The sequence below is a fragment of the Dermacentor variabilis genome, chromosome 2, assembly GCF_050947875.1.
Source record: "Dermacentor variabilis isolate Ectoservices chromosome 2, ASM5094787v1, whole genome shotgun sequence".
Lineage (NCBI taxonomy): Eukaryota > Metazoa > Arthropoda > Arachnida > Ixodida > Ixodidae > Dermacentor > Dermacentor variabilis.
This window is the reverse complement of record NC_134569.1, coordinates 106,654,426-106,681,053: the sequence shown is the minus strand read 5'-3', so window position 1 is coordinate 106,681,053 and position 26,628 is coordinate 106,654,426. Positions and strand designations below refer to the sequence as shown.

Genomic DNA, 26,628 nt, shown 5'->3' with positions numbered 1-26,628 from the left:
TGTTATCTCTTCAGCACCAGTCTCGTTGTCGTCAAATTCATGAGGGAGCATTGCGTCTAATGTAGTTGTAACCTCACGGCCGTATACGAGACTGAAGGGCGTCTTGCGAGTGGTCTCTTGACGAGCGGTATTGTACGCGAAGGTGACATAAGGTAAAACCTCGTCCCAGTTCCTATGCTCTACATCTACGTACATGCTTATCATATCAGCCAATGTCCTATTGAGTCGTTCTGTCAGTCCGTTCGTTTGAGGGTGATACGCTGTTGTCTTCCGGTGGGCGGTACCACTTAGACGTAGAACAATATCTAAAAACTGGGCCATGAACGCAGTACCTCTGTCCGTGACGACTACTGCGGGAGCGCCATGCCTTAAAACGATGGATTCCAGAAAAAATCGCGCCGCTTCATCTGCTGTTGCCCGTTGCAGGGCACGTGACTCGGCATATCTAGTGAGATAATCCGTGGCAACGATTATCCACCTATTACCAGTAGTAGACGTTGGGAAGGGGCCCAGAAAGTCCATGCCTACTTGTGCAAATGGTGTGGCCGGTACGTCAACAGGGTGCAGTAAGCCGGCTGGTTTGACGGATGGCGGTTTACGACGTTGGCAATCCAGACATGTCTGAACGTAACGTTTAACGACCGCAGTAAGTCTCGGCCAGTAGTAATTCTGCCGAATCCGTGCCAATGTGCGAGTGTAGCCCAAGTGCCCAGCAGTCGGCTCGTTGTGGCAGGCGTGTAAGATTTCACGTCGAAGCGGTGATGGAACAACAAGTAAGTAGTTGCTGCCGCTAGGCGAGAAGTTCTTCTTGTAGAGGACGTTGCGACGCAAGCAGTATGATGCCACCCCTCTTGCAAAGAGCCTCGGCACGCGGTTGGTTCGTCCTTCGAGGTAATCAATAAGCGGCAGCAATTCAATGTCATCCCGTTGCTGGCGTGAAAGATCGGCAGTATCCACGAGTGCCAGAAAAACCGTGTCGTCATCGTCTTGTGCTGCCGGCTCAACAGGAGACCGAGAAAGGCAGTCGGCGTCTGCGTGCCGTTTTCCCGACTTGTATGTAACAACAAAGTCGAACTCTTGGAGTCGAAGACTCCAGCGTGCGAGCCGGCCGGAAGGATCTTTCAAATTAATGAGCCAGCAGAGGGAATGGTGGTCACTAACGACGGTGAAAGACCGACCATACAAATACGGACGAAATTTCAGAATTGCCCATACCATTGCGAGGCATTCTTTTTCAGTGGTGGAGTAGTTAGCTTCGGCTCGGGATAGTGTCCTACTGGCGTAAGCAATCACCTTTTCGCTGTCGCCCTGCCATTGTACTAGCACCGCCCCTAGACCGACATTACTAGCGTCTGTATGCAATATCGTCGGGGCTTCCTCATCGAAGTGTGCTAATACCGGAGGCGATTGCATGCGTTGCCGGAGCTCGTGGAATGCCCGCTGCTGGTCTTCGCCCCAAGTAAAAGGCATATCTTCTCGGGTGAGCTGAGTTAACGGCCACGCGATACGCGAGAAATTCGCAATAAATCGCCGGTAATATGCACAGAGTCCAAGAAAACGTCGCACGGCTTTTTTGTCTGATGGAATCGGGAAATTAGCGACGGCGGCAATTTTATCCGGATCAGGTCGGACTCCTTGGCTACTGACGACGTGACCGAGGAATTGGAGCTCATGAAAACCAAAATGGCACTTCTCAGGCTTCAAAGTAAGACCGGCAGAGCGTATCGCTTCAAAAACAGTTTTCAGCCTTCGTAAGTGTTCGTCGAACGTTGCGGAAAAGACAATCACGTCATCCAAGTACACCAGGCATGTTTGCCATTTGAGTCCGGAGAGCACAGTGTCCATTAGACGCTGAAATGTTGCTGGCGCCGAACACAAACCGAAAGGAAGTACCTGAAATTCATAAAGTCCGTCAGGCGTCACAAAGGCTGTTTTCTCACGGTCTCTCTCATCCACTTCGATCTGCCAATAACCGCTTTTCAAGTCCATTGAGGAAAAGTAGCACGAGTTTCGCAACCTATCCAAGGAATCATCAATACGCGGCAGTGGATAAACGTCCTTCTTTGTGACCTGATTGAGCTTCCGATAGTCGACGCAGAAGCGCAGGCTACCGTCCTTCTTCTTCACTAAAACTACAGGTGATGCCCACGGACTATTAGATGGTCGAATAACGCCAACTTCTAGCATCGTCTTCACTTGTTTTTGTATTGCTTCGCGTTCCTTTGGGGCCACACGATAAGGGTTTTGTCGGATGGGTCTGGCGTCGACATCAGTAATGATGCGGTGTTTCGTAAGTGGCGTTTGACCAACTCTTGACGCAGAGGAGAAACAGCCCTGGTACTGCTTGATGAGCTCAAGCAGACGGTTCCGCTCAACGGCCGTTAACGTCGGATTAACGTCTACAATAGGTGCAGCTGTGTGGATTGTAGAGGCCGACTCCTGCGCTAAGTGGCAGTCTTGTATTTCTGTCACTTCATCGAAATAGGCGACAGCAGTGCCTCTAACGATGTGTCGGCGCTCCCTACTAAAATTTGTCAGCAAGAGTTCGGCGCTTCCGTCGATTACATTGATAAGTGCTCTGGCAATGGACACACCGCAATTCAGTGCTAGCGCACTGATGTGTTCCGCTACTCCAGTCCCACTTTGCAGGCTGTCACAGCGCACCTGTACGAGGGAGCAACTCCGCGGCAAAAGTATGACGTCGTCCGCGGCAATACGTAAGCGAGGTTGTTGTGGCTTCTCATGGGTGACGTTATCCGAACTCGTGGCAAATGTGACGCTTCTGTCACGGATGTTAATCACGGCGCCGTACTCCCGTAGGAAATCCATGCCCAGTATAAGTTCTTTACAACACTCAGTAAGGATGACGAGGGTGACGACGAAGGTTGAACCGGCGATTAAGAGTCGGGCCGTGCATTTCCCGACAGGTGTCATCAACTGACCTCCGGCGGTTCTTATGTTGGGCCCGTGCCATGGTGTCTTCACCTTCCTCAGTTTGTCAGCGACCTGTAAGCTAAGGATTGAAAAATGCGAGCCAGTGTCAACCAGAGCGGCTATTTCGTGGCCGTCAATGCAAACGATGAGCTCGGCGCTGACGATGTCAGTTACGTCTTTCGTACTTCTATTCGTCGTATTCGTCGTTGTGCTGGGCGTCTTTTTCGTCAATGTAGTCTTCACGTCGTCGTTCGTCGATAACGGGGGATGTGGAGCAGTTAGAGTATTGGCAACCTCACCCCCGGAGGTCGCTGCGGCTAGTTTCCCCGTCGAGGGCTAGGCGATCTGCCCCTAGTGACGTCGGCAAAGCTGCGACGAGTCGGCGAATTGTAGCGCGCCGGAGATGGAGAAGGAGAACGTGGTCGGGGCGTCGTCGTATTTGGTGGCTGACTGTTCACAGGAGCGTCGTTGTAAGCGCGTCGACCGTCGTACGGAGAATAAGCATAGTTGGCAGGGAAGCTTGGTTGTTGAGCGGCGCGATAGTTGTTCCATTTGCGGCAAACTCTATAGACGTGTCCAGCTTCACCACAATGGTAGCACACTGGTCGACGGTCGACGGTGCGCCACAAATCGGTTTTCCGACGCTGGTAGTTCGGCTGTAACTCTCCATGGAGCCAAGGGGTGGCGTGCGCATGTCGAAAATACGGCGTTGTTTGTGCTGGCATGATCGGCGGGGTCGGTAGAGTCGACGAGGGTGACGATGTCGGCTCTAGTTGTGGCGTAGGTGGTGTTGTAGTTATGGGTGTCAACGGCGTTGAAGTTGCGTTAAGTGGCCGGCGAACAGCTTCCGCATAAGTGAGGCGCCGCGGAACGTTGCCACAGTCTGGTGCTGAAAAAGCTTGCCGGACTTCCTCCCGGACGACATCAGCAACAAAAGATAACGCTGGCGTCGGTTCCGTAGGCGCAACCACAAAGCCGAGCTGCCGAAGCTCTTCTCGCACCACTTCGCGGACAACTTCACGCAGAGACATGTCGTTACTCGCAGCCAGTACGCAAGTGTTCGCCGTCGAGTTGCCCATGTCATGCTGGCGGTATCGTTGATGCAGGGCCCGTTCAATGGCTGTAGCCTCTTTTGTGAACTGTGCCACTGTTGTCGGTGGATTTCTCACAAGGCCGGCAAACAGTTGTTCCTTCACTCCTCGCAGGAGATATCGCAGCTTTCTTTCCTCTGGCATGTCTGGGTCTGCCATACGGAAAAGACGGGCCATGTCTTCCGAGAACATAGCAACACTCTCATTGGGCTTTTGAACGCGGATTTCAAGGAGACGCTGCGCGTTTTCCCTCCTGTCGATGCTTGAAAAGGTATCCAGCAGCTGTGCGCGGAAGTCGTCCCACGTGGCAAAGCTCCTCTCCCGGTTTACGTACCACGTACGAGCATTGTCCTTCAAATAGAAATAGACACTCGAGAGTTTGTCCGCCGAGCTGGTCTTATGGTTATACTGGGCGACGCGCTCGAACTGGTCGAGCCAATCTTGGACGTCTTCAAAGGCATCACCATGAAAGCTCTCCGGGACCATAGGATTCTGTAGTGTTACTTGCGATGGAGCTGCGGTGGCCATGTTATTTGTAGGAGGCAAACGATTTCTCGAAGTTTCTTGCAGGGGACTGGACTCGGGCGCTAAGCCTAGCAGGCGACGACTGAAGCGGTGGACCGGTGTTTCGATGCGCGATGGTGATTCCGGGCTCGCTCGTCGGCTCCGCGAAGGGGTGCCAAGCATGAAGAATACCCAGCACCTCCACCAGTGTAACGACGTGGGATCAACGAGTATGCGTAGCAGCACCGCCAAGAAACGCACTTTATCAGTCGTCCAAGGGAACAACAACAACGTCTTCTTCGTTTTCCCCCACTTCACCTAAAAACCCGCGCTACTTCAGCGTCGTCCCCACTGGCGCATACCCGCTGAATTATCGTTCTGCCAAATATAGTTGCGTCAATATATAACATATCTATAAACACACATACATGCGGTATACACGCCCTTGGTTCATATAAAGCAATGAACATACAGAGCAGGCTAGCGAAGCACAAGAACAAAATATATATAAAGAACGGGATTTATATGCACAAGCTTCAGAGAAACTCGGCCAGAGGGTGCTGCAACACTTGGTCGTTTGTTAATGAATTTAAATCGCAGATCGTTCTTGGGAAAAGTGGGATACTTAAAACAGTTATTACGTATTTGTTACGGTGTTAATGTTCGATCATGCCGCTGTCTTGCGTTATAACCTGAGGAGAATCGAATAACTGTGGAGTCAACCTTAACATGTCCCGCTAGTATTTGATATAGGAATTTTAAACGTGAATGATGGTTTCTTGTGGCTAGAGGTTTTAGGTTAACTCTGTTTAACAAGTCTGTTACGCATGTGTGGTCATAACGATTGCATATAAAGCGAACTGCTCTTTTCTGAATAATTTCATCATTTCAACATTCGTTTCTTTCTTTAGTGGATCCCAGATAACAACGGCGTGATATAACCTTGGCAGAATGACAGATTTATACGCAAGAAGACGGACTGTACGGGTGACTAGTTTCAGAGCCCTGCGAAGGAAAAATAGTTTGCGTTATGTGTTTGCTGTGACGTGGTCGATGTGTTTATTTAATCTAAGATCACTTGTTATGAAGAAACCTAAATAGTTATGCTCTGTTAGTTCGGTAAGAAAGTTGTTATTAATGCCGTATGAATAAATGAGGGGTAGCTTCTTGTGAGTAATTTTCATTGCTACTGTTTCTTCAAGATTAAGAGACATTTACCAATTTTCACACCAGGACGAAACCCTTTGAAACGCTTGATTTAAGAGAAGCTGGTCAGATGTCCTTTTAACCTCGGAGTATAAAACACAATCATCTACGTATAATTTAATTTTAACTGGGGTGTCGTCAACAATCTCGTTTATAAAAATTAGAGAAAAAGGTGGTCCCAGCACCGAGCCCTGTGGGACAGCGCACGACACTGAAACATTACCGGAGCAATGCTGGTCAAAATATACAAATTGTAGGCTGTCAGTAATCTATGTTGAAATCCTGGATATTAGCTCAGAGGTTTGCAGTACCAAGTTTAATTTATAAAGCAGTTTATTTTGAGAAACCATATCAAAGGCTTTACAAAAGTCTAAAAAAATGCGCCAATTTGATTTCCGTTATTTATTTATAGAAGCCGCAAAATCATGTATAGTTTCTATTATTTGAGCTTGTGTTGAAAAGCCGCTGCGGAACCCATGTTGTTCTTTGGTGAAGAAGTTGTGGCCATCGAGAAATACTGAAATGCGCTTATGTATCATGTTCTCCATCAATTTGCAAGCGGTTGAGATTAATGATATGGGACGGTAATCTTTTACGCAGCATTTGCTGTCATATTTATGTAGGGGTATCACCTTAGCTATTTTCCAGTCTCTTGGAACCTCTCCCTCCTGCAACAATTTCGAAAACAATCTGTGAGGGCACTTTGTCACCCACTCAGCATACCACTTTAAAAATTTATTCAGGATCTCATCGGGACCACACGATTATTTATATCAATATTTAGTAGCATATTAAATATGCCCTGTTCACTAATGACCATATCTGGTATGGGCGAAAGGAAAGAGCTGGAATTGGGCATGAAATCATTGTCTCTAGTGTAAACAGATTGAAAATTATCGTTAAATGCGTTTGCTATTTTTGAGCGGTGTTGGGTAATGCAGCCCTCATTATCAAAAGCCTTGCAGTTGCGTTATGAAGGAAAAACCAGACGCCGAAAAAAGAAAAAAAGAATCTTTTATTGACAAGGTTGAGTGGAGTTTTCTTTCCCAGCGGTGTGGGCTAGCGTGGCGGCTGCTTCGCCGCGACGCTATCAGCACATTCCGCCAACCATATCTGGTCTTCCGGGTTGGAAGTTTTCGTCTTCATCTCCCACTCTTCGTGTGAAGGAGCTCGCCTAAAGAGTTCTCTTGGGGGAGAGTTCTTTTGGCATCCCCACAAGATGTGATCTTGGTCCGCCAGGGGGTAGTACAATGTTTGCAGTTTGGTGGATACTCACCACCGGTCATTGCAGCTAGTCTTTTTGGACTAAGTACAGACCTACTATGCACTCTCCTGAGGTTTGTGGCCTGTATTCTTGTCATTGTCTCGTGCGTAGATGGATATATTCGCCTCGAATCGCGGTAATAAACGGTCATTTCGTTAAAGGTGTGGATGATGATGAAAAACTTTATTTATCCCTCTTTAAAGGGAAGGGGGCAATGGAATAGAGGGTGGGGGGAGGAAGTACTTGAAGTAGGCCTCCTTTATCCTCTCAGCCCACTCCAGGATGGCCTCCTGAAGATCGGGCCTGGAGCTGCGCAAGGCAGCCTCCCACTGCTCCTCACTAGATATTAATTGCTTGAGGAAAGGGGGAAGGGGGTGCTTAGGGCACCCCCACATGATATGGTTTAAGTCTGCTCTGGGAGATACACAGAATTTACAAGAGGGAGAAAGGTAAATGGCGGGATGAATGCGGTGGAGGAGGTAAGGGGACGGAAAGGTGCGAGTCTGCAGCTGTCGCCACAGAACTTCACACCTACGCAGGGATTTGCCCATGAGTGGCGGAAAGGTTAAGCGGTCTAATCGGTAGTGTGTGCAGATTTCGTGGTAAGTAATAAGTCGATCCCGCGCTGTAAACGGCGCCTCCTCCGTGGCGAGGTCCGACGCATCTGATGCCTGAGCCCGGACTGTAAATCCTCGGGCACTGGCATGAGCCGCCTCGTTTCCGGCAAGGCCCGCATGCGCGGGAGTCCAGATTAATGCCACAGTTTGATTGAAAGGATGAGCCAAGAGGAGAGAAAAAGCTGGCTTAGAGACCCTACCCGCTCCGAAGTTATGTATGGCTGCTTTGGAGTCGCTAACGATAACTGATGAATTTGGAATTGTGAGGGCCAGGGCTATGGCCGCTTCCTCCGCCTCCTCCGAGGAAGAGCCAGGAATGGAGGCGGCCGCAGCGACCTGCCCGTGAGAGTTAATGACTGATATTGCGTAATGATTTCTGTTCCCATATTCGGCTGCATCAACATAGAGCACGTCTTTAGAAGTGGAGAATTGTTTTTCGAGAGCCTTTGCTCGCTGCCTCCTGCGCTGTTTGTGATGCACAGGGTGCATGTTTTTAGGAAGTGGGGGGATGCAGAGGTTCTCGTGTATGTGATGTGGAATGGTGTATTTAGTCTTGATGATGGGTGCCGGAGGGATAGAAAGAGTTTGTAGAATACCTTCATGTCGGTCAACCCCGTCGGGCAAGCCCACCACCCGGTTACTTGCTGCTCGGGCGGCTAGGTGGGCGGCCTCATTGCCAGCGTTGCCCGCATGAGCGGGTACCCACACCAACTTCAATTGATTGAGTTCTTTGTTGATTCTAAATGCTCGAGGGGAAATGAAACCCGAGGTATAGTTACGAATCGCTGTTTTCGAGTCGGATATAATAATCTTGGTACCCGGGATGGAGGTGCTCATGGCGATGGCGGCCTCTTCCACCTCCACAATGGAAGGTGTGTTTACCGTCGCACAGCTGATGATGTGCCCGTCGGAATTAGTGACGGCTATGGTGTGTCGACCATCACTGGTGCGAGCAGCATCCACGTATATGGCGGGTTGGTTTTTGTAGCATTGCCAGAGTGCCGCCGCCCTAGCTTTGCGTCTATCGTTCTTTTCAGTGCTCATGTTTTTCGGAAGCGAGGGGATAATGACCTTGGTCCGGATAGTGTTAGGTATCCGTTGCCGTTACGGGATGTCTAAGGCTTGGCGATACCCCAAGGTGTTCAGGATCCGCTGTCCCGCGTGTGTGCCGGATAATCGAACTGTTTGAGCCCATTTGTGGGCCTCTATGATTTCCTCAACGTTGTTATGCACCCCTAAACTCTAGAGTGCCTTCATATTAGTCCATTTTGGTAGCCCAAGAGCCTGTTTGAATAACGTTCGGATTAGACCGTTATTCCGTTCCAAGTCCTTCTTCCTGAGATGCAAGTGAGGGCAGACATACGCCACTCGGCTCAGAAGGAAAGCCTGCATTAGACTACAGGCATCTTTCTCCTTAACTCTGTGTCGTCGGTTGGAGACCCTCCTGAGCAGGTTCCGTAAATGACCAGCAGTAGTTTGGAGTCATGCTACGGCTTCTTGGTTGTGTGTGTTTAGCTGGATCCACAATTCTAACAGTCTGATTTTAGGAACGGGTGGGACCGGTTGCCCAGCTACCTGCACCTGAATGTGTGCGGGCATATTGGCAGCCGGATTTGCAGGATTTTTGTTCCGGACTATAAGCAGTTCTGATTTTTTCGGCGAACAGCTGAGGCCATTGTTGCAAGCGTGTTTCTGCACTGCGTCAGCGTCTGCCTGCAGTGATTCTTAATTTCTCCATCCGACCCAGTGCACGTCCAGATCGTTACGTCATCGGCGTAGATGGCGTGCCTGATATGAGGAATCTCTTTGAGCTGTCGGGATAAGCCACTCATGGTGGTATTAACGAGGAAAGGAGAAAGTACTGCTCCCTGTGGTGTGCCTCTAGTGCCGAGCTTTATGGTTTCGCTTTCAATATCTCCTATGTTTACGGTGGCAGCACGCCCATTGAGGAATGAGGTAATATAGTTATATGTTCTCTTACCTACGTTCATGTTGGATAAGTTTTCTGGAATGGCTCGATGTGAGACATTGTCAAACGCTTCGTGTATGTCTAATGCTAACATTGTTCGAGTTGCGCGTATAGGCGCTGTGTTAAGGATATCATTTTGTACCTGCCACAGTATGTCTTGGGTGCACAGTTTGGTTCGAAAGCCGATCATTGTCTCTGGGAAGAGGTGGTTGGTTTCGGCATAGTCAACCAGCCTATTGAGAACCACATGCTCCACAGCCTTACCAAGACACGAGGTAAGGGATATGGACCTGAGGTTCTCTAGACTGAGTGATTTGCCCGGTTTAGGAATGAAGACAACGATAGCGTACTTCCATTCTTGCGGGAGTGTACCGTTTTGCTAGTGCTGATTAAAAAGCTTGGTGATCATTGTTATGGTAGGGTCATCTAGATTCCTGATTATTTTGTTGGTGGTCTTATCTTTACCGGCTGATGATGTCGTGCGTAGGCAGCTGAGAGCGGCGCGTACTTCGGCCTCGGTGATGTCTACGTCTAATGTTGTGTTTTCGTCTCCTCTGTACTCTATATATGCAACCGGCAACCGTTCTGTATTAAGATATTGCCCGGTCAAGAGGTTGACGAGATCAGAGTCTGTTCCCGGAAAACTGTGTACGATTTTCTGAATCATTTTATGAGCAGCACATTTAGAGTGTTGTGGACCTAGCATGTGTTTAAGCAGGATCCAGGGGTTCTTTTTGCTCAACTGGCCATTCATGCTGTCGCATAATTGGTTCCATTGCACAGTGCTGAGCTCGCCGGAGTAGTCCTGAATCTCTTTCTCTAGGGCGGCGAGTTCATGGCGCAGCGTGTGGTTGATCTTATTATTTAGCCATCTCTGCTGAAGGTTTTGATGCTTTTCCCATAGACATAGGAGTTTTGAGTCCGGCACGGGGCCTTCCTCTTCTATAGGTGCCGTGGTTGTGGCATTGTCCACATCCTGGATGAGCTCATTAGTCCACGCAGTGAGGTATGCTATATCGGCGAGCTGTTTGCGGTTTCTTACGTATTGGAATACATTCCATTTGGTATGTGGAGTTAGCTTCATTTTCCTTTTATGCCCTTTGGAAGGGATAGTGATAACAACGAGACAGTGAGCGCTCCCAAGACTAGTTTCAGTGTTATCCCAAAAAGCACCATTGGTATTTTTGACGAAGCATAAGTCGGGTGTGGTATTCCTGCTTACACTGTCGCCGATACGCGTGGGCTTATCTGGATCGGTGGTGAGTGTAAATTCTAAGTCACTTGTCACTGAATATAGCGCATTGTCTTTCCTAGTGCAGTGTTGGTATTCCCAGACTGTGTACGGAGCGTTAAAATTGCCTACAACAACGAGTTGTTCCTTCTCTGCGGCTTTACATGCTTTTTTCAGGAGGGTAATAACTCTGCTGCTTTTATCTTTCGGGGAGCTGTACAAGTTAAAGATGAATACACATCTGTGTTCCTTTTTTCTAGGCAGCAGCTGTATAAACGTGTAAGGAATTTTGTCTTCCTCCAGATCAATTTGCATTGCCGTAAAGTTGCGTTGTATCGCAACTGCCGTAGAAGGTCTGTTGTCGGCTTCAGTTAATTCATTGAACGTGGCATACCCAGTAATTTTGACTTGCGTGCCTGTTTCCTATAAGGCTACAACATCTGCCTTGGGATCAAAGCTAGCGAGTTGGAACTGCAGTGCTGCACGCTTTTGCTTAAAGGATCTGCAATTCCAATGTATAATCTTAATAGTTTCAGCCATCTTTTTTTTGGTGTACGGTTCTGCCCTTACCGGCCGCAATACAGATGTCTTTTTGAAGCCCTCAGTGTTGAGCATGAGAAATTCCTTCGTCCTGCAGAGGGCACAGAATAGAATGATAATGATATTGACGAAGATGGCAATGACGGCAATGACGATGCTTATATGACAACAGTTAATGAAGAACGGTTTACGTCTACATTCAACACCTCTGAGAACTTCAGAAGAGCTTCTGTAGAGCATGTTTGATTAAAAGAGACTGTTCGCTCGCGCGCCCAGAATGCCTGTCCGGGATGTTCGGCGAGAACTGCTCCCTGACTTGTCACTGCTGGAACGGTGACCAGAACTGCATGTCCGACGGGCGCTGCCACGACGGGTGTGCTGCCGGATGGATGGGAGAGCACTGCCAGCAAGGTATGCGTTTAGTTCGCGCCAACGAATGCTAAATTACAGGAAGTAAGGATAGTGCAGATATACGGTGCTCTTGTGAAACTTCTCACCGCAAAGTTGAATATAGGACACGAAGAGTGCGCACAGGCACTGCAAACGCATTAAATAGTAACAGATCGACAAATTAAGTTGACCTAATAATTAGCCCGGCGCCGAAGCATGTTGCCACAACGGCACACATAATTCGCTTAGATTATGTGGTTCTGCGTGCCAAAACCACTTTATGATTATGAGGTCCGCCGTAGTGAGGGACTGCGGAAATTTGTACCGCCTGGGGTTCCTTAACATGCACCTAAATCTAAGTACACACATAATTCGACAATATATTTAGATTATTGATGGGCAAAAGTAAGTCATGTATGGTACCGTTTTTGCAATCATGGCGCATTTCCTAAGGACCTGTATTGGTTAATCTCGGTTTGTTTGTTTGTTTGTTTGTTTGTTTGTTTGTTTGTTTGTTTGTTTGTTTGTTTGTTTGTTTGTTTGTTTGTTTGTTTGTTTGTTTGTTTGTTTGTTTGTTTGTTTGTTTGTCATCGATCATAAACCTTTGCCTGGACTTCAGTGCGACGTCATGCCCTCCAGGGCGACGACGTCGTAATTGCCAAAGCTGTTATTTGTGTGGCATAAAAAAGGTCTCTTATTCGAATAAATGGATAGTAAAACTTTTTCTCTCTTTTTTGCGTTTTCTTCCCTTATTTGTTTTTGCAGCTTGTTCCACCAACACGTTTGGGCCGGATTGCGCGTATGAGTGTCACTGTGCCGAGGATAGCGGCGCCTGCGATCCCGTATCCGGAACCTGCAGCGCCTGCGAGCCCGGATACCAGGGCCTCAGCTGCCAGGAGAGTAAGTCTGCCCGCCCACGTTTTGATTCCTCGGGGCAGACTGGCTGCGACAGTTGAAAATAACTTCTAGGAACTTCACAGCTTCAAGTAATTCATGGCTTATGGGGTTTTTTTTATTTACTGAGCAAGCACCGTTAGTGCTGAAAGAGTTGTGATCACTGAAAGCTACCACTTCAGGGTGGGGAGCATGATTCAATTTTCGTTCGGCTTTACTTCAAGCCCCGCATGGCTGGGCATAAAGAAGTGAGAAACACTTGAGGTACTGAGTTATTCGTCCTGTTTCCGTAACGGTTATGGGCGCTGTAGTCATAGCCACGACACTATAGCGCTTCGTTGCCCGAAACCCACTCCATGCTCACTCTGACCTCTAATCGGTCTTCTATTCTTGAAAAAGCTGGCACTGCTGTCTGTATCGCTGCATAAGATAGTGCTACAAATTGGGACCGATCAAGCTTCACTGCACAAGCTGCTTGTTTACTCATGACTTCAGAGATGGCGCGCGCAGCAAAACCTGTGCTCACGATCTCCGACGCCATGGTCTATTCACCGTACACCGATGCAAAGAGCAAGAGTGGAGAAACAATGATGGAAGCCTCAGTCCGGAGGTAACGTTTAGTCAAGGGGTCCCGCATTCTTCATCGCGATTCAAGTCTCCAGTTTTGCTCTGACCTCCTTGTATTGCTCCGATATCGACGTGAATTGCTCACACGGAATAGTGCTCAAAGAGCCAAGAGCTGTCGTGTCTTGCCAGACTAGTGTGTTTATTATTTCGTACAGATCTTTGGAGTGCGTGGTATTTCAGATGCATCCATTCGGGTGACTTTGTATTTATAGAATGTAAAAGTAGAAAGGAACTTGTAGAAAGAAAGAAGTCGGCCATGGGATGCGTAGGCATATACTTAGAACGTGTGATAGTTAAATTTGGAAAAGCGAGCTATGGTCGGGAAACAAGTGAACGAATAAGTACAACAGACATCGATTAACTTCCTTGCGTCCCTTTTTTCTATGTACGTATTTTCTTTTTTCTTTCTGGCGTCGTTGTTCGCGGCAGAGTGCAAGGCGGGCAAATACGGCGAGAACTGCTCGGAGAGCTGCTCGTGCCTGCACGGCGAGACATGCCACCACATCAACGGCAGCTGCCAGTGCACGGGGCACCACCGGGGTCACTCGTGCGACGAGAGTAAGTGGCACTGCTTCACTGACACAGTATACGTGTACCCAGTGTGCGGCACCTTGCCTTCTTACCTCACTGACCGAAATAATTAGAAACGTTATCCACCTGCGTTGCGACACGCTTCTGCTAATCGTATTATTGTATTTCCCGCTGTCGTGCGGTCAGGGCTTAGCGATTTTTTTTTAAATGACGCTTTATTTAAACGAAATACGCTTGTCTTCGCAAGAAATAAAACATGCAGCGATCCTTGCCGTTGATGACACAGCGCGAGCTCATTTAAATAAGCTTGAAATTTTTTGAGCAGACGATGTTGGAGACCCGGCTGATAGGGTCTTCACACCAGAAGGTGACCAAGGCGCTACTGAAGTTCGTCCGGTCAAGCGACCTATAGTTGAACCACTGTGACACTCCCGCATTCTTTTATGTGTGTGTTCGTGCTTTTCCTTTCTTATCTTCCTCTCTTTCTTCGTGTGTGGTTTTCTTCTTTACCTTTCTATCTCCTTTTTCTACAGTTCAGGGTAACAAACTGGATATTTATCTTCGAGTTAGCCTCCCCGCCTTTCGTATCTGATCTCTCTCTCTCTCCCTTGTTTACTTGACAGACCAAGTCGCTCAATCATTACGTGGACCGAGCGCAACGTTACTCAGTGGCACTGAATCTCCTTAAATCAGCTATTAAAGGTTAATCGTCCTTCACATAGATTCTGCCATAAATCACACTGATGCGAACTTCATAAAGAAAGACTGAAAAGACGAAACAAAAGATTCACTGAGCGGATACCTCGAGATGGCGGGCACTGTACCACCTCTTGAGAGGCACAGTCACTTCCTGATCTCGCCTGTGTTTCTGCTCTCCATAGTGTCTTTCTCTTGTGGTACTTTGGCGATTTCGTGTCTGCGTCGTCTTATCCTGGGAGTTGGAGCTGCTAACTCTGCGAAACGCGGTTTCAGTGGTGCCCGAGGTGCTGCCATCGGAGGAAATGGTGGTCGACCAAGGTCATCCAGGCTCGCTGGAGTGCCTCGTTGAAGCCAACCCCGCGCCCGTGGTTGAGCTCAGCAACCAGTGAGTCTGACCTGCCGTCTGTCTTCTGAAGTGCCTTATTCAGCATCTACTTCTTGTTTCCATGCACTAAGTAATGCCACCCTAAATGAATTCAGTCTCATCGTTTAGTCAACGCCATTACGCACCCGTTGTTAATGCCTGCATGGAGTAATGTAAGTTCGGAGAGCCCCATTGGGAGACGGCACAAAGGCTTATCAAAAATCGCAAACCTTAATGCATCACGATCCTCTAGCTCCCTCTCTTGTTGTCTGTAGACAGCGTTGATCACCGAACGTTGCTATTAATGTGGAAGCCATTAATCACACCACATGACCGCTAGCGTTTTCGGTCACAATATTGACGTGATGAAGAAGAGCAGGACCGGTTTCATTCTGTACCTCACGAGGTGTTGTGTACTGCTGTTCGAAACTACATTGAAGTCAACGAGAATGTTTCTTTTCAAAATACTATTGGTATGTGTCTCGACAACCTTGTAGTTTTACTTGATACCTACCTGAAGAACACCTTTATTTCGTCTGACAACCGAATGTTGTTGCTGCGGTGGTTGTTTTTCCAAAATAAGGGCATGTGCATAGGATCGTGCGTAGCATCATTACATTGTGACATTTTCCTGACGGAAATGCATAAAACTCTTGACCACAGCTTTCACAACCCATATGTTATATATATATATATATATATATATATATATATATATATATATATATATATATATATATATATATATATATATATATATATATACGGGGACAATTTTTTATTTGTGATGGAGCGAGGATGTCCTTTTAACACTTTTGAGGTCGAAAAAAAATCAGCTTGAACTTCACGGCAAAGGCTCGACCTTTACCTTTGATGTCCCCGTTGACGTTACCTTGCAGTTCTACGGTTTAAGCCTCACGCATTTAACGTTTTCTGGTGCTATACACCTCGAGCAAAAAACGAACGCCTGCCGTGCGACTCCGCGCACTCTAAATTTGTGAAAACAGCTATTGCTACACTCTGCTAGGAATCAGCACTCAAGAGCTATTGGTTACGCGAGATGCAGGTCACTTTTGACAAGCGGTTTGGCCTGCAAAAGCCGGCAGCCCTCGTTCACTCCTGTCATCTGTAGCGAATGAGGCAAGAGCCGGTGAGCGGAGTGACTAAAGGCCGGAAGTCGTGCCGTACTTGCACAAGATGAGCCACAACTTTTAAAAAGCGGCAAATAGGTACGGAGTGCCTGTCGCTCCCGACAGCCTGGCCCAGCTGTGTTGCCGCGTAATGGGCAGCTCTAAGGTAGGCTGCCCAGTAAAGCACGTGAAGCCTTACGTGCGGTGCACCACCGGGGGGTAGGGGAGAGAGAGAGAGAGAGAGAGAGAAGGAAGGGGTTATGAAATTTGCTTGCCTTGGGGTGGAAAGTCCTATGTGGGACACATAGGCCACTGCGTCAATGATCGAATGAGGGAAGAGGATGATAACTTGAAGAAGGACTTGGCTGCGCATTGTTCAGCAAACTGTAAAGCCTGCTCTTGTCAAACGAGATTTCATGATGTGAAGATCCTGGACAGAAGCATAGTTAAAACGACACGTGAGCTATTGGGAGCTTTTTTACATAAAAGAAAAAACAAAACTACTGCTTGTGCAAGTCACACTTCTGTTGTTTTATACGACGCGGAGCATACTTTCTTTAAATCTTACAAATGAGCTTGCTTGCTCGTATAATCACCTTCTGTAGTGTACCCGAGGAGGCTGCAGTGCGCTTGTGCGTTGGGAACAGTATGTATACTTTATCTCGCTGTCTTTCGAATAAAGTTGTTAGTAGCGCATGTGACGTGAGTCTTTGTGCCTGCTTTGTGATTGTACCTACGCGCTAGAATGTGCCGTCAAATAAACCCCAACCACCCCAACATGAAGCCCGTCTGTAGGACTACGTACTGCCAGACTGGAGACGACGTGGGCGAATTGGTGTGGCAGCTGCTAGTGCTTTCCAGAGCACATGTCTCAAGGTGTCCCCTGAGCCTGCTGACTTGATCGCGGGGCCCGCGTTCGGAAAAAAAAAAGGGGGGGGGGGGGGGGGGCTTGCTCCCACCGCGCAATGATATTAATTAGAGGTGGCGAAAAAGTTGAGCATTTGTCTCGTGTCGAACGGCTCGGCCCGTGCAGGCAACGGGAGTAATTTGACCCTAGAAAGTGCAGTACTCAAAACGGCGCATCCCGTAAACCTTGTCGTCTTAAGTTCGCACAACTTTGTCGTTTTCCCCCGCCCATTTTCCCCTCTCTTATGTCGTCGTGCATTGGGCAGCTGAAAGCATTTCATCGAACGCAGGACGTCGGGTGACCTGCGTCAGGAGGCAACCTCCGATTGCTCGCCCCTTATTTGCTCCACGCGGATTTTTAAAAAAAAATTAAACTCGAGGGTCTTATGTGCTAAAACCACGATTTGATTATGAGGCGCGGCGTAGTGAGGGACTCCGGATTCATTTCGACCACCAGGGGTACTTTAACGTGCCCCCAATGTTCGGTACACGGTCGTTTTTTGCATTTCACCAATATGGAAATGCGCCCGTCGCTTCCAGGATTCGATCCCGCGCCCTCGGGGTTAATAAGGCCACCTCCCCAGGCGGGTCTTTGTGCGGATAGACGAAGTATGCAGCCTAGCTTTGTTCGGAACAAGACCACATGACTCCTTGTAGAGTTGCATTATGTAGAAAGCGATTCTTCGTTGTTTCCCAATCCATCGCACGTAAATGGAACTCTCTCTCTCTCTCTCTCTCTCTCTCTCTCTCTCTCTCTCTCTCTCTCTCTCTCTCTCTCCTCTATTTCTTGCTCTTGTGAGTACGCAAGCTCTTACTAGATTCAGATTCTTGATAACGAAGTTTGGCAAACTGCCTCCATATATCAGTTGCGATTCAACGTCAAATTCACGGGACCCTGGCGTTCACGTGTATAAAGGGAGCCCACTCTGCTCAAGGATGTCTGTGCGCTGAACCTTTAATGAAGCTCGCGCAAAACGAAAAACTGATAAATGCCTAAATAAGTAGCGAAAGAATACTTGCACGAACGATGCGACATTTTACGCCATCTTTGTAAGAAAAAAACTAATAATAAACAATTAAATTTAAATTGGTCATCTATGGCGCACTCGTATGACAGTGTAAGCATATAAGATGCCCCTCGACAGAAAAAAAAAAATCCGTTAGATATCACTGACTCTCCTTTAAATTGGCGCTAGGTTGTTCACTACGTTGCTTTCGTTGGACTGATGAATCCCAGGCCGAAAGAGCTCGCAGTGGGGGGGACAAAGAAGCATGTTACGCTTAATAACCGACCTGCTTCCGCGGCGCGAGCAGAGAGACCCGCCAGAACCTCACCAAGGTGACGGTGACGGACGAAGGCGGGGGCGCCTACAGGGCCTCAGCACCGCTGCCCCGAGGCATGGAGCCGGGCAGCTACAAGTTCCACTGCATGGCCAGGAATGACCACGGGTTCGACGTCGGAACGCTGCACGTGACGGTCTTGGGTACGTCTTCCCCGAAACGTTCGTGGCGCTGACCTTATACTCCCACAGGTTGTTACAAATTCGAAGATTTACTCATTGCGGATTTGAAGATCCTCAGTTGAAAGATTGATGGCGCGATACTTCGACTTCTTATTTTTGTGGTAGATGAATTTCCAGGACTTCTAGACATTCCGCTGCAGTGAGCGCCTTGTCAAAGACGAAAAAACAACGCTTTGCTGTAGCGCTTTAGCTGTGATGTTCCGGAAATAATCTTTAGTGTAGCTCATTGTAGAACGGAAGCTCACGAAATTATTGGCGATTATTGCGACTCTCAGATTATCTGGGGAAGGGCATCCAGGTTCGGATATCTTCTTGACTGCGTGATTCATGGGAGAATGGGATAGAAAAGGTCAAAGGAAACCCATATCGGTTCGTCAGAAAGAATGTTCCGCAGTATAAAAAAAAATGCCCCGGTCCGGACATTGAACCCGGTGTGGTTTCCGGGGCGGTTGCCGATCTACCATCGGAGCTAAGCGGAAGCTAAACTTCACAGCACGATACACAATTAATCGACTATACTCTAAGATCAGTAACACCGAACTTGGCAATATAGATTCCACTAAAACCCACGACAAGTATAAACTTCCTTACTACACCTTGAGGATTTGCACAGAACAAGTTTGGCGTAAGCACTATACTTGATTTCATTTCATGTGATTGTCTTTGTTGTCGAAAAAGCTACACTGGTGCTGTGACAGGCAGCCGTGGTTGAGGGTTCCGGATTAAATTACACCACCTGTGATTCTTTAACGGAAGCATAAATATGCATATGAGCACACGAGCGGGCAAGAAGTATAAGTCCTATTTAGCATGATTTCGTGGACAGACGAAGGCAGAGAAAAATGCACCCCCACCTCAAAAAAAAAAGAAAAACGCCTCACGGACACTGCATCCATGGTGTATGTTGTTTTTGTTCTTGTCCCCATCTATTCTTCATTCCAGCCCAACTTAACAAACTTTTTTCTGTAATTTTGGTTCCCTTTGTGTATACAGCATGTTCTGATCATCTTCGTTTCCTTGTTTTCCGTCCTTCTCAAGGTCCCCCCGAGCTGACCTCTCCGCCACAAGTGAAGATGTCGGCTGACTCAGCAGTCGTATCCTGGGAGCCTTCCAACTCGCCAACCAAGAAGCACGGTGGGCGAGGCAACCAAATTGAGTACCAGGTACTCCACAAACCTCATATGGGGGGAGCATTGAATCTCATCTCACTTCTCCTTTACATGTTTTCTAGCAAAAGAAAATTTGGTTCATCCGCAATCTTTTCTATCAGCCTCTGCTTTTCTTGAGTTCCTTACTTCGATTGGATAGCCGGCCCTTCGGCAGCCTATCTTTCCCAAGAACTCATCATTTGATAAACAGCAACAAAGAAAGCAATATCAGCATCGGCAATGACATTAACGAAGGGGGCCAGTGAATGCGGTTGCACATGAGTGGAATACATACGGTTGCCACGGCCGAAATACGTCACAAATCATGGTTGGTTTCACGTCGGCCGTGGTAGCTCTTGCTCGCGCGGAATGCTGAGAACTCTCTCCGCGTACGCACCGTGTTGTTCGTTCGTGCAGCTGCACGTCCGTGCGAAAGCGGCCGGCGGCAACTGGACGACGGTGGGCCCGTGGCAGACGGCCGTGCGCCAGAACGCCTCGTCCCTCGAACCGGACACCGAGTACGAGTTCGCTGTGCAGCTGCGGAGGGGCAAGCTGACGGCGTGGGGGCCGCCGGTGTCGGTGCGCACGCCCTGTCGAGGTTTGATTCATTCATTCGTTTTGGTTCACTATAGGGCGATGCGTTTTCGCAGCGTGTGAGAACGAACACGCATATATGCCGGCGAGTTCATCTTTTTCTATTCACTTATTTTTTTTTTTTTTAGTGCGACGACATAACTGACAAGCACGAAAGCTGGCTCGCTGATTCTGTCCCATTTTATATGCCTTATACGCCGTCATTGTGCCGCCGTAAACCACGCAATCGTCAACTCCTTTCCACACCCCAGGAGAACGGGGTGTAGTGAAAAGGGTGCGAAATGACAGCTAAACTATATTGCAATGAGGCTATACTACAGGTCACCATAGAAAGACTCGCGCAGGAGTGTATAGGGTGTCGGGTTTTCCTGTATACAGCCAACACTGTGAATATCCCAGTCAACAACTCGCCCAAGACATTCTGTTGTGCCGAATGGCGCTACTCTACAATTACTACACTAAAGCAATCATCAAAAACTCGCGCATGCAGAATTCTTGGTGTATACTGTGCGACGACTGAAGTCCGGTGTCTCTGCTGAAGTAAGGGACGCTGCATCGAAAATTCAAGCAGCCCAAGCGCTGCTTCTGTTCGGCATAAGCATTGTCTAACTCGTCACTAAGAATTCATCTCGAGGCCCACCCTCCCGACGGGCGGGTAAACAGTGCTGTACACTTCTTTCGGTGTAAATATTCTGGACCTACAGAGGTGTTTAGCTTTATTTCTTGCCAGCGCAATGATCGTGCCCTATTACTATCGTGTATACTGCGTCGCGGTGTTGTGGCACAAGTCTAATCGCTTGCGCGACAACAGTTCGCCTTTCGTTCTACGTGCACCGGAACAGCGACGCTCCATTCGCTTGCACACGCTCATATGCGAAAACGACTGTTAGCGCGTGTCTCTTGAGTCATTCGGTTTTCGCTACACACGCGCGCGCGCCTGTGATAGGTATTGCTGGTTCCTGAAAGTGTTGACGTCCGTTTGCTCCAGCTGACAGCCCCGAGGCGGTACCGAAGAACGTGGTGGCCAAGGCTCTCTCGGACAGTCGCATATCCATTCGGTGGGAGGTGACACGCCTTTTTTTATTATTTGCGTAATCTAGCAGCGGAGTTGTTATGTGCGCCTAAGTTCTTGTTCATTTTTATTTCTGACGATGACTAATACATTCATGCCAAAAACGAAAAGAGTGGGGAGGGGTGAATTATTTCTCGAGCAAAAATATAGTTAGTTTAGAAAAGTACTCTCATCGAGGGGAAAGGCCTCACAAACATAAGAAAATTACATCGTGTGATCGCGCAGACCTTTCGAAACAATACACGCGCGTATATTGGTTGAATTATTGGTTTTATCGTAGAATGGGGACGGCGGCATGCCAGCACGATCACTGACGAATGCTTCGATCTTTCTACACTTTTCGTCCACTCGTCAATTAACAAAGAAGCCTCCTATGCCATCAGTTACAAATAGCGCCAATGTACGAAGTATCAGGAGCGCTGAAATTTGTGCTGAAACCGATTCTTTTTGTATTGTGACACGCGCGAGTATTGCTGTTCTCTTTTTTTTTTCGTGCGCGCGTGTAGAAAATTTACTTGTCATTTTTATCTTTTTGCGTTTGCGTTTAGGCCACTATCACCCATTCCGCGTCTGCATGCGTGTATGTATGTCACATTACCTCTGGGCTTGTGTTGTGTAGGGCCTTTCTTCGTATTTCCTCTGCAGCAGCTGTTTTACCTCCTGCAATACGAACCCAAACAACTATCAAGAGGAAGAGCTGGTACTTAACTAATAAAAAAAAATCCTTCACACATGTATCCCAATAACTGATTACATCAAAGAGAGCGAAACTTGATGTTCCACTTTTTAAGTGCTGATTTTCGTAAATCATTCTGTACAATATTTAGACGCCTAAACCAAGACTATTGGATCGTCAGCCAATCAAAGGTTCTTTTTTTTTCTCTTCGCTTTTTTTAGTTCAGCAAGTTTGCCTTGGTTATTTTAGCGGTTGCCTAAAGATATTATTATCGGGCTTGCCACGAAATTCAGTCACGGAATTACAGATGGCCTCGGTTGATTGATTGATTGATTGATTGATTGATTGATTGATTGATTGATTGATTGATTGATTGATTGATTGATTGATTGATTGATTGATTGATTGATTGATTGATTGATTGATTTTTAACGTCCCAAAGCAACATCAGGAATACGAAAGACGCCCGCAGTTGAGGGCTACGAGAGAGAGAAACAGAAGCACTTATTTACAGAAAGGTAGAGAAAGGTTAGCCTGTGGCTACGGAATACTTTTGATTGGCTGGTGTAATTCAGTGTGCCACAGAAACTTCGGTATACAAATATTTCTGGCATTCCAACCCACCTCGACATGCGGCAACCGCGGCTGCAGGGAGTCGAATCCGCGATCTCGCGCTGAGCAACGCTACCCCGTAGTCACTCAACCGCAGCCAACTGAGGGTGGGGCGCCACCGTCGCTTGCCGTGGTTCTGCGCTCACGCGCATGCGCTGTGCTCTCAGAAACCGGACCCGAAGCTGCTGGGCTGCAAGCTGGTCGGCTTCGAGGTGGACCTGAGCGCGGGCAACGCGCCGTCGACCGTGCGGAGCCTGGACCCGGACACCGTGCACACCGTGGTCGACGACCTGGACGCCGACAGCAGCTACGACGTGGCCGTGTACGCCGTCACCTCCGTGGGACGCAGCATGTACGGCGGATCAGCCACTGTGAAGACGGCTCGGGCAGGTGAGGTCACATCTGCCGCTGGCAGCGCGGGAAGCAGCGATGTGGGTCACGCACGCGGAGTGACTAAGCACGACGATTAAATGTCGTCGATGTGCGGGAGCATCCACTCTTAGGGAAAAGTACGGTGCAACTTTGACTCTGTCATCATCATCACCATCATCATCATCAGCCTGGTTACGCCCACTGCAGGGCAAAGGCCTCTCCCATACTTCTCCAACAACCCCGGTCATGTACTAATTGTGGCCATGTCATGCCTGCAAACTTCTTAATTTCATCCGCCCACCTAACTTTCTGCCGCCCCCTGCTACGCTTCCCTTCCCTTGGGATCCAGTCCGTAACCCTTAATGACCATCGGTTATCTTCCCTCCTCATTACATGTCCTGCCCATGCCCATTTCTTTTTCTTGATTTCAACTAAGATGTCATTAACTCGCGTTTGTTCCCTCACCCAATCTGCTCTTTTCTTATCCCTTAACGTTACACCTATCATTCTTCTTTCCATAGCTCGTTGCGCCGTCCTCAATTTGAGTGTATACTGTGTGTATACTGTGTATACCCAGTATTTCAAGAGAAAATGAAATGACAGATGTGACGTTTAGCGCAGCTGAATGATGCAACTTCGTTTATTGTTTAAACTGCTATGAGCGCTTGAATTTTAATGTTTTCCCGCTGCGTGAGAACGATCGGCTGCACAGATACTTAAGAATGCACAAAAGAATCAACACTAAACCATTGTAGAGCAGTGAGGTATTCTTTCATAATTTTATTTGCGCCCATCGTGATGGCTTAGCGGCTATTGTGTAGCGCTGCTAAGCACGAGGTCGCGGGATCATCAAATCCCGGCCGCGGCAGCTGCATATCGATGGCGGGAGAAATACAAAAGCGCCCGTGACCCGTGCATTGGGGGCACGTTAAAGATCCCCTGGCCGTCAGAAATTAATTGAGAGTCCTTCACTATAGATATGGTGCGCCGCCTCCTAAATGAGATCGTGATTTTGGCAAGTAAAAACGCCAGAATTCAACAAAAATATGTAATTATCATTCACTTGAGAGCAGTGGCCTGCTATTACTGAAGAAGATTAGCGTTAAAACATCCATTTTCCTGACTTGTGTCCCGACATCTCAGCGAAGGTGTACGTCACAGTGACGCCACTTATTTCAAGGTAGATTCTTGCGTTTTAGCGTCTCTCAACATTTGATACGATCATGTCTCTTGCTTTTCATAAAGCAATTTTGTCCTGCTTTACCGACAAAGCGTTTATTACAGACCAATGTATAGACGGCTGTAAAAATCTAGGACGTCATGGCGACCTTGTGTGGGAACTCGAGCCGGTGTCACCACGCAGTATTTTTTTTTTTTGCGTCTTTTCTGTTACGCTTACACCCGGTTCACTATTGCAGAAGCGGGTAATTTATAATTACGGTTTAACTTGGTATTCCTCTTGGTCTCATCAACTTCGTGTGTAAACAGTCCCAGCTACGTGTTCCTAAAAAGGGAGAAGCGCTCGCACATTGCGAGCTATCAGATAGTTTTAGATTAGGGGACGCAAGCTACAGAGCGTACGCAGAAAGAACCCAGAGCGGGCACAAAAGAGCGCGAAAGGGCCACAACGGAGTTAGCTTCCCGCAACGCAAGCTTGGCCGCGGTATGCGTCCCCTATAACCTAAGACTCTCCATTGATCCTACAGTGACACTTCCATTCTGTCAGCAACACGTGGAGGCTGATCAGCCGGGGACGTCAATGAAGGAGTCCTTTATTTTTCTTGGATGACGCGACCCCGTGTTTCGCTATTACGGCCCGCAGTTGGTTAAATGCAGTGGTTTCCCTTTAAAGGGCCCCTATTGAGCGGCAACTACGCTGGGCTCATTTCTGGCGCATAGGGGCCACCGCGTCTAATTGGTGCCGCACGACTTTATGATGATAACTACATGTGGAGGGCGTGCTCTGTGTCTTCACCTTTCTTTTTTTCTTCATTATACAATCGCATAGAAAGTCCTCAAGCAGCCTAAAAATTGAAGCGTCGACGCAAGTCTTCAGCACGCACGCAGTACGTTAGCAAACCAAACAAGTTTAGACTACACAAGAAAAGAAAACAGGGCTAGCTGAAATACGTTCGCATGTATCCGCACAACAGACACAGAGGGAAGAGAAGGTTGAAAGACGGCGCTTGCGTTCGCCCTTCCTTTTCCGTCTGTGTCTGTATGTTGCGCTTATAGATCCACGAAGCTCCATACTCGTCTACATTTCCATAGAATTCTCTCACAGTACATGGCTTGCTACTTATTAGCAGACTTAATTAATTTAGGCCAACCGCCCATTCCACTATTACTTGCCAATGCATGGCGTTGATGACGACACCGCGCGACATCGGAAATCTGGAAGCACTATTTTTGAGCATAACATCATTTTTCTTCGCACGGTAATCGACAAAACTCGGAGGGCAACGCATTTCTTGGCACCTCTGGGAATGTGTATCTGAAAGATAGTGAGGGCTACAGTTACGGGATGTCTATTAAGCAAATGTGACGCCGTTGTTATACGGCTTCATTTCAAGCAATTGAATTTTGTTTCCTTAACTCCGTAGTGTAAAGTTTATTGGTGGCAATTTGTTAATTAGCAGATTATGGCTCTGTTATTTGATTTGTTGTGTTAGTACTATCCGCCTCTTCAACTCGCCAACCTTGAGAGGCGGAATAGATTCACCTGTCGCATGCAATTTCTTGAACGGTATTTTAGACAAAAAAAAAAATAACCGATTGTATAAGGGCAAATGCATGCTTCACAAATTACGTTCGTTGGCTTTGTGGCGAGAGCTGCAACCCAATTATAGACAACTCCTAAGCTCTGTGGGCTCTTGTCTCTGCTATCTAGAATTTATAAGTGCTTGCGTTCAATTTCGGTGCCACGCTTTGTGGCCCTACGCAAGATTAATAAATGGAAACCGCTCTAGGACACTGGCGCAAGTGGCTCGGGTCCAACGACCGAGGACAGACAGTCTGACTAGCGCTGTTATCGCTCGCTATCAGCAAACTTTTTCGTTGCTGACAGGCCGACACGTATATGTGGCCGTATCGCGGACATGCACGGGCTTAAGGCGGACCACGGAAACGGGCGTCAATATTAATTGCTCCAACGTTTCTGACACAACGTAACAGTGTGTACTGCTCGTGCGTGCGATTTTTTCGTGCTGTCGCAAACGCAGTTCCGGGCCCTGTGGAACACCTGAACGTGATCCGATCGAACGCCACCAGCGCCATGATCACGTGGGACGCTCCTGCGGGAGTACGCCACCCGCACCACCTGGATTACCGCGTGGCTATCGTTGTTAGAGACCTGGGCGGATGCGGCCACAAGGGTTCGGAACAAGTGTCCCTCACACAAGCTACGCAGGTGATTTATTTATTTATTTATTTATTTATTTATTTATTTATTTATTTATTTATTTATTTATTTATTTCGCATGGTGTACCCGTCCTGCTCCAAGTAATTCAATTTTATTCGTCCATTTGTTCGAATCTGCTCTGCGGCAAAAAATTGAGTTGCATTGTCGAACTTGTCTCTGCATATTCGCGGTTCGATGCAAGTAGCGCACAAAAAACAAGGAGAAAGGCGAAGCAACGGCATACGCCCATCACGTCGCTTAAGCCTTACTCACACAAACGGCTACATTTATGAACTACATATTCGGCTTACGCTAATTGGCCTTGCCCGTCTG

At 47.9% G+C, this 26,628-nt stretch overlaps 1 protein-coding gene across 1 annotated transcript in view; it reads left to right on the top strand.

The window, feature by feature from the left end:
* LOC142572485 (uncharacterized) overlaps positions 1–26,628 on the top strand; it is a 69,609-nt gene that overhangs the window by 17,904 nt on the left and 25,077 nt on the right. The window contains exons 8-17 of the mRNA XM_075681640.1: positions 11,633–11,767; positions 12,512–12,646; positions 13,697–13,825; positions 14,771–14,882; positions 18,212–18,381; positions 19,459–19,583; positions 19,986–20,166; positions 21,151–21,227; positions 22,690–22,912; positions 26,116–26,303. Coding sequence (XP_075537755.1) covers positions 11,633–11,767; positions 12,512–12,646; positions 13,697–13,825; positions 14,771–14,882; positions 18,212–18,381; positions 19,459–19,583; positions 19,986–20,166; positions 21,151–21,227; positions 22,690–22,912; positions 26,116–26,303 — 1,475 coding nt within the window. The remainder of the gene's footprint in view (positions 1–11,632; positions 11,768–12,511; positions 12,647–13,696; positions 13,826–14,770; positions 14,883–18,211; positions 18,382–19,458; positions 19,584–19,985; positions 20,167–21,150; positions 21,228–22,689; positions 22,913–26,115; positions 26,304–26,628) is intronic.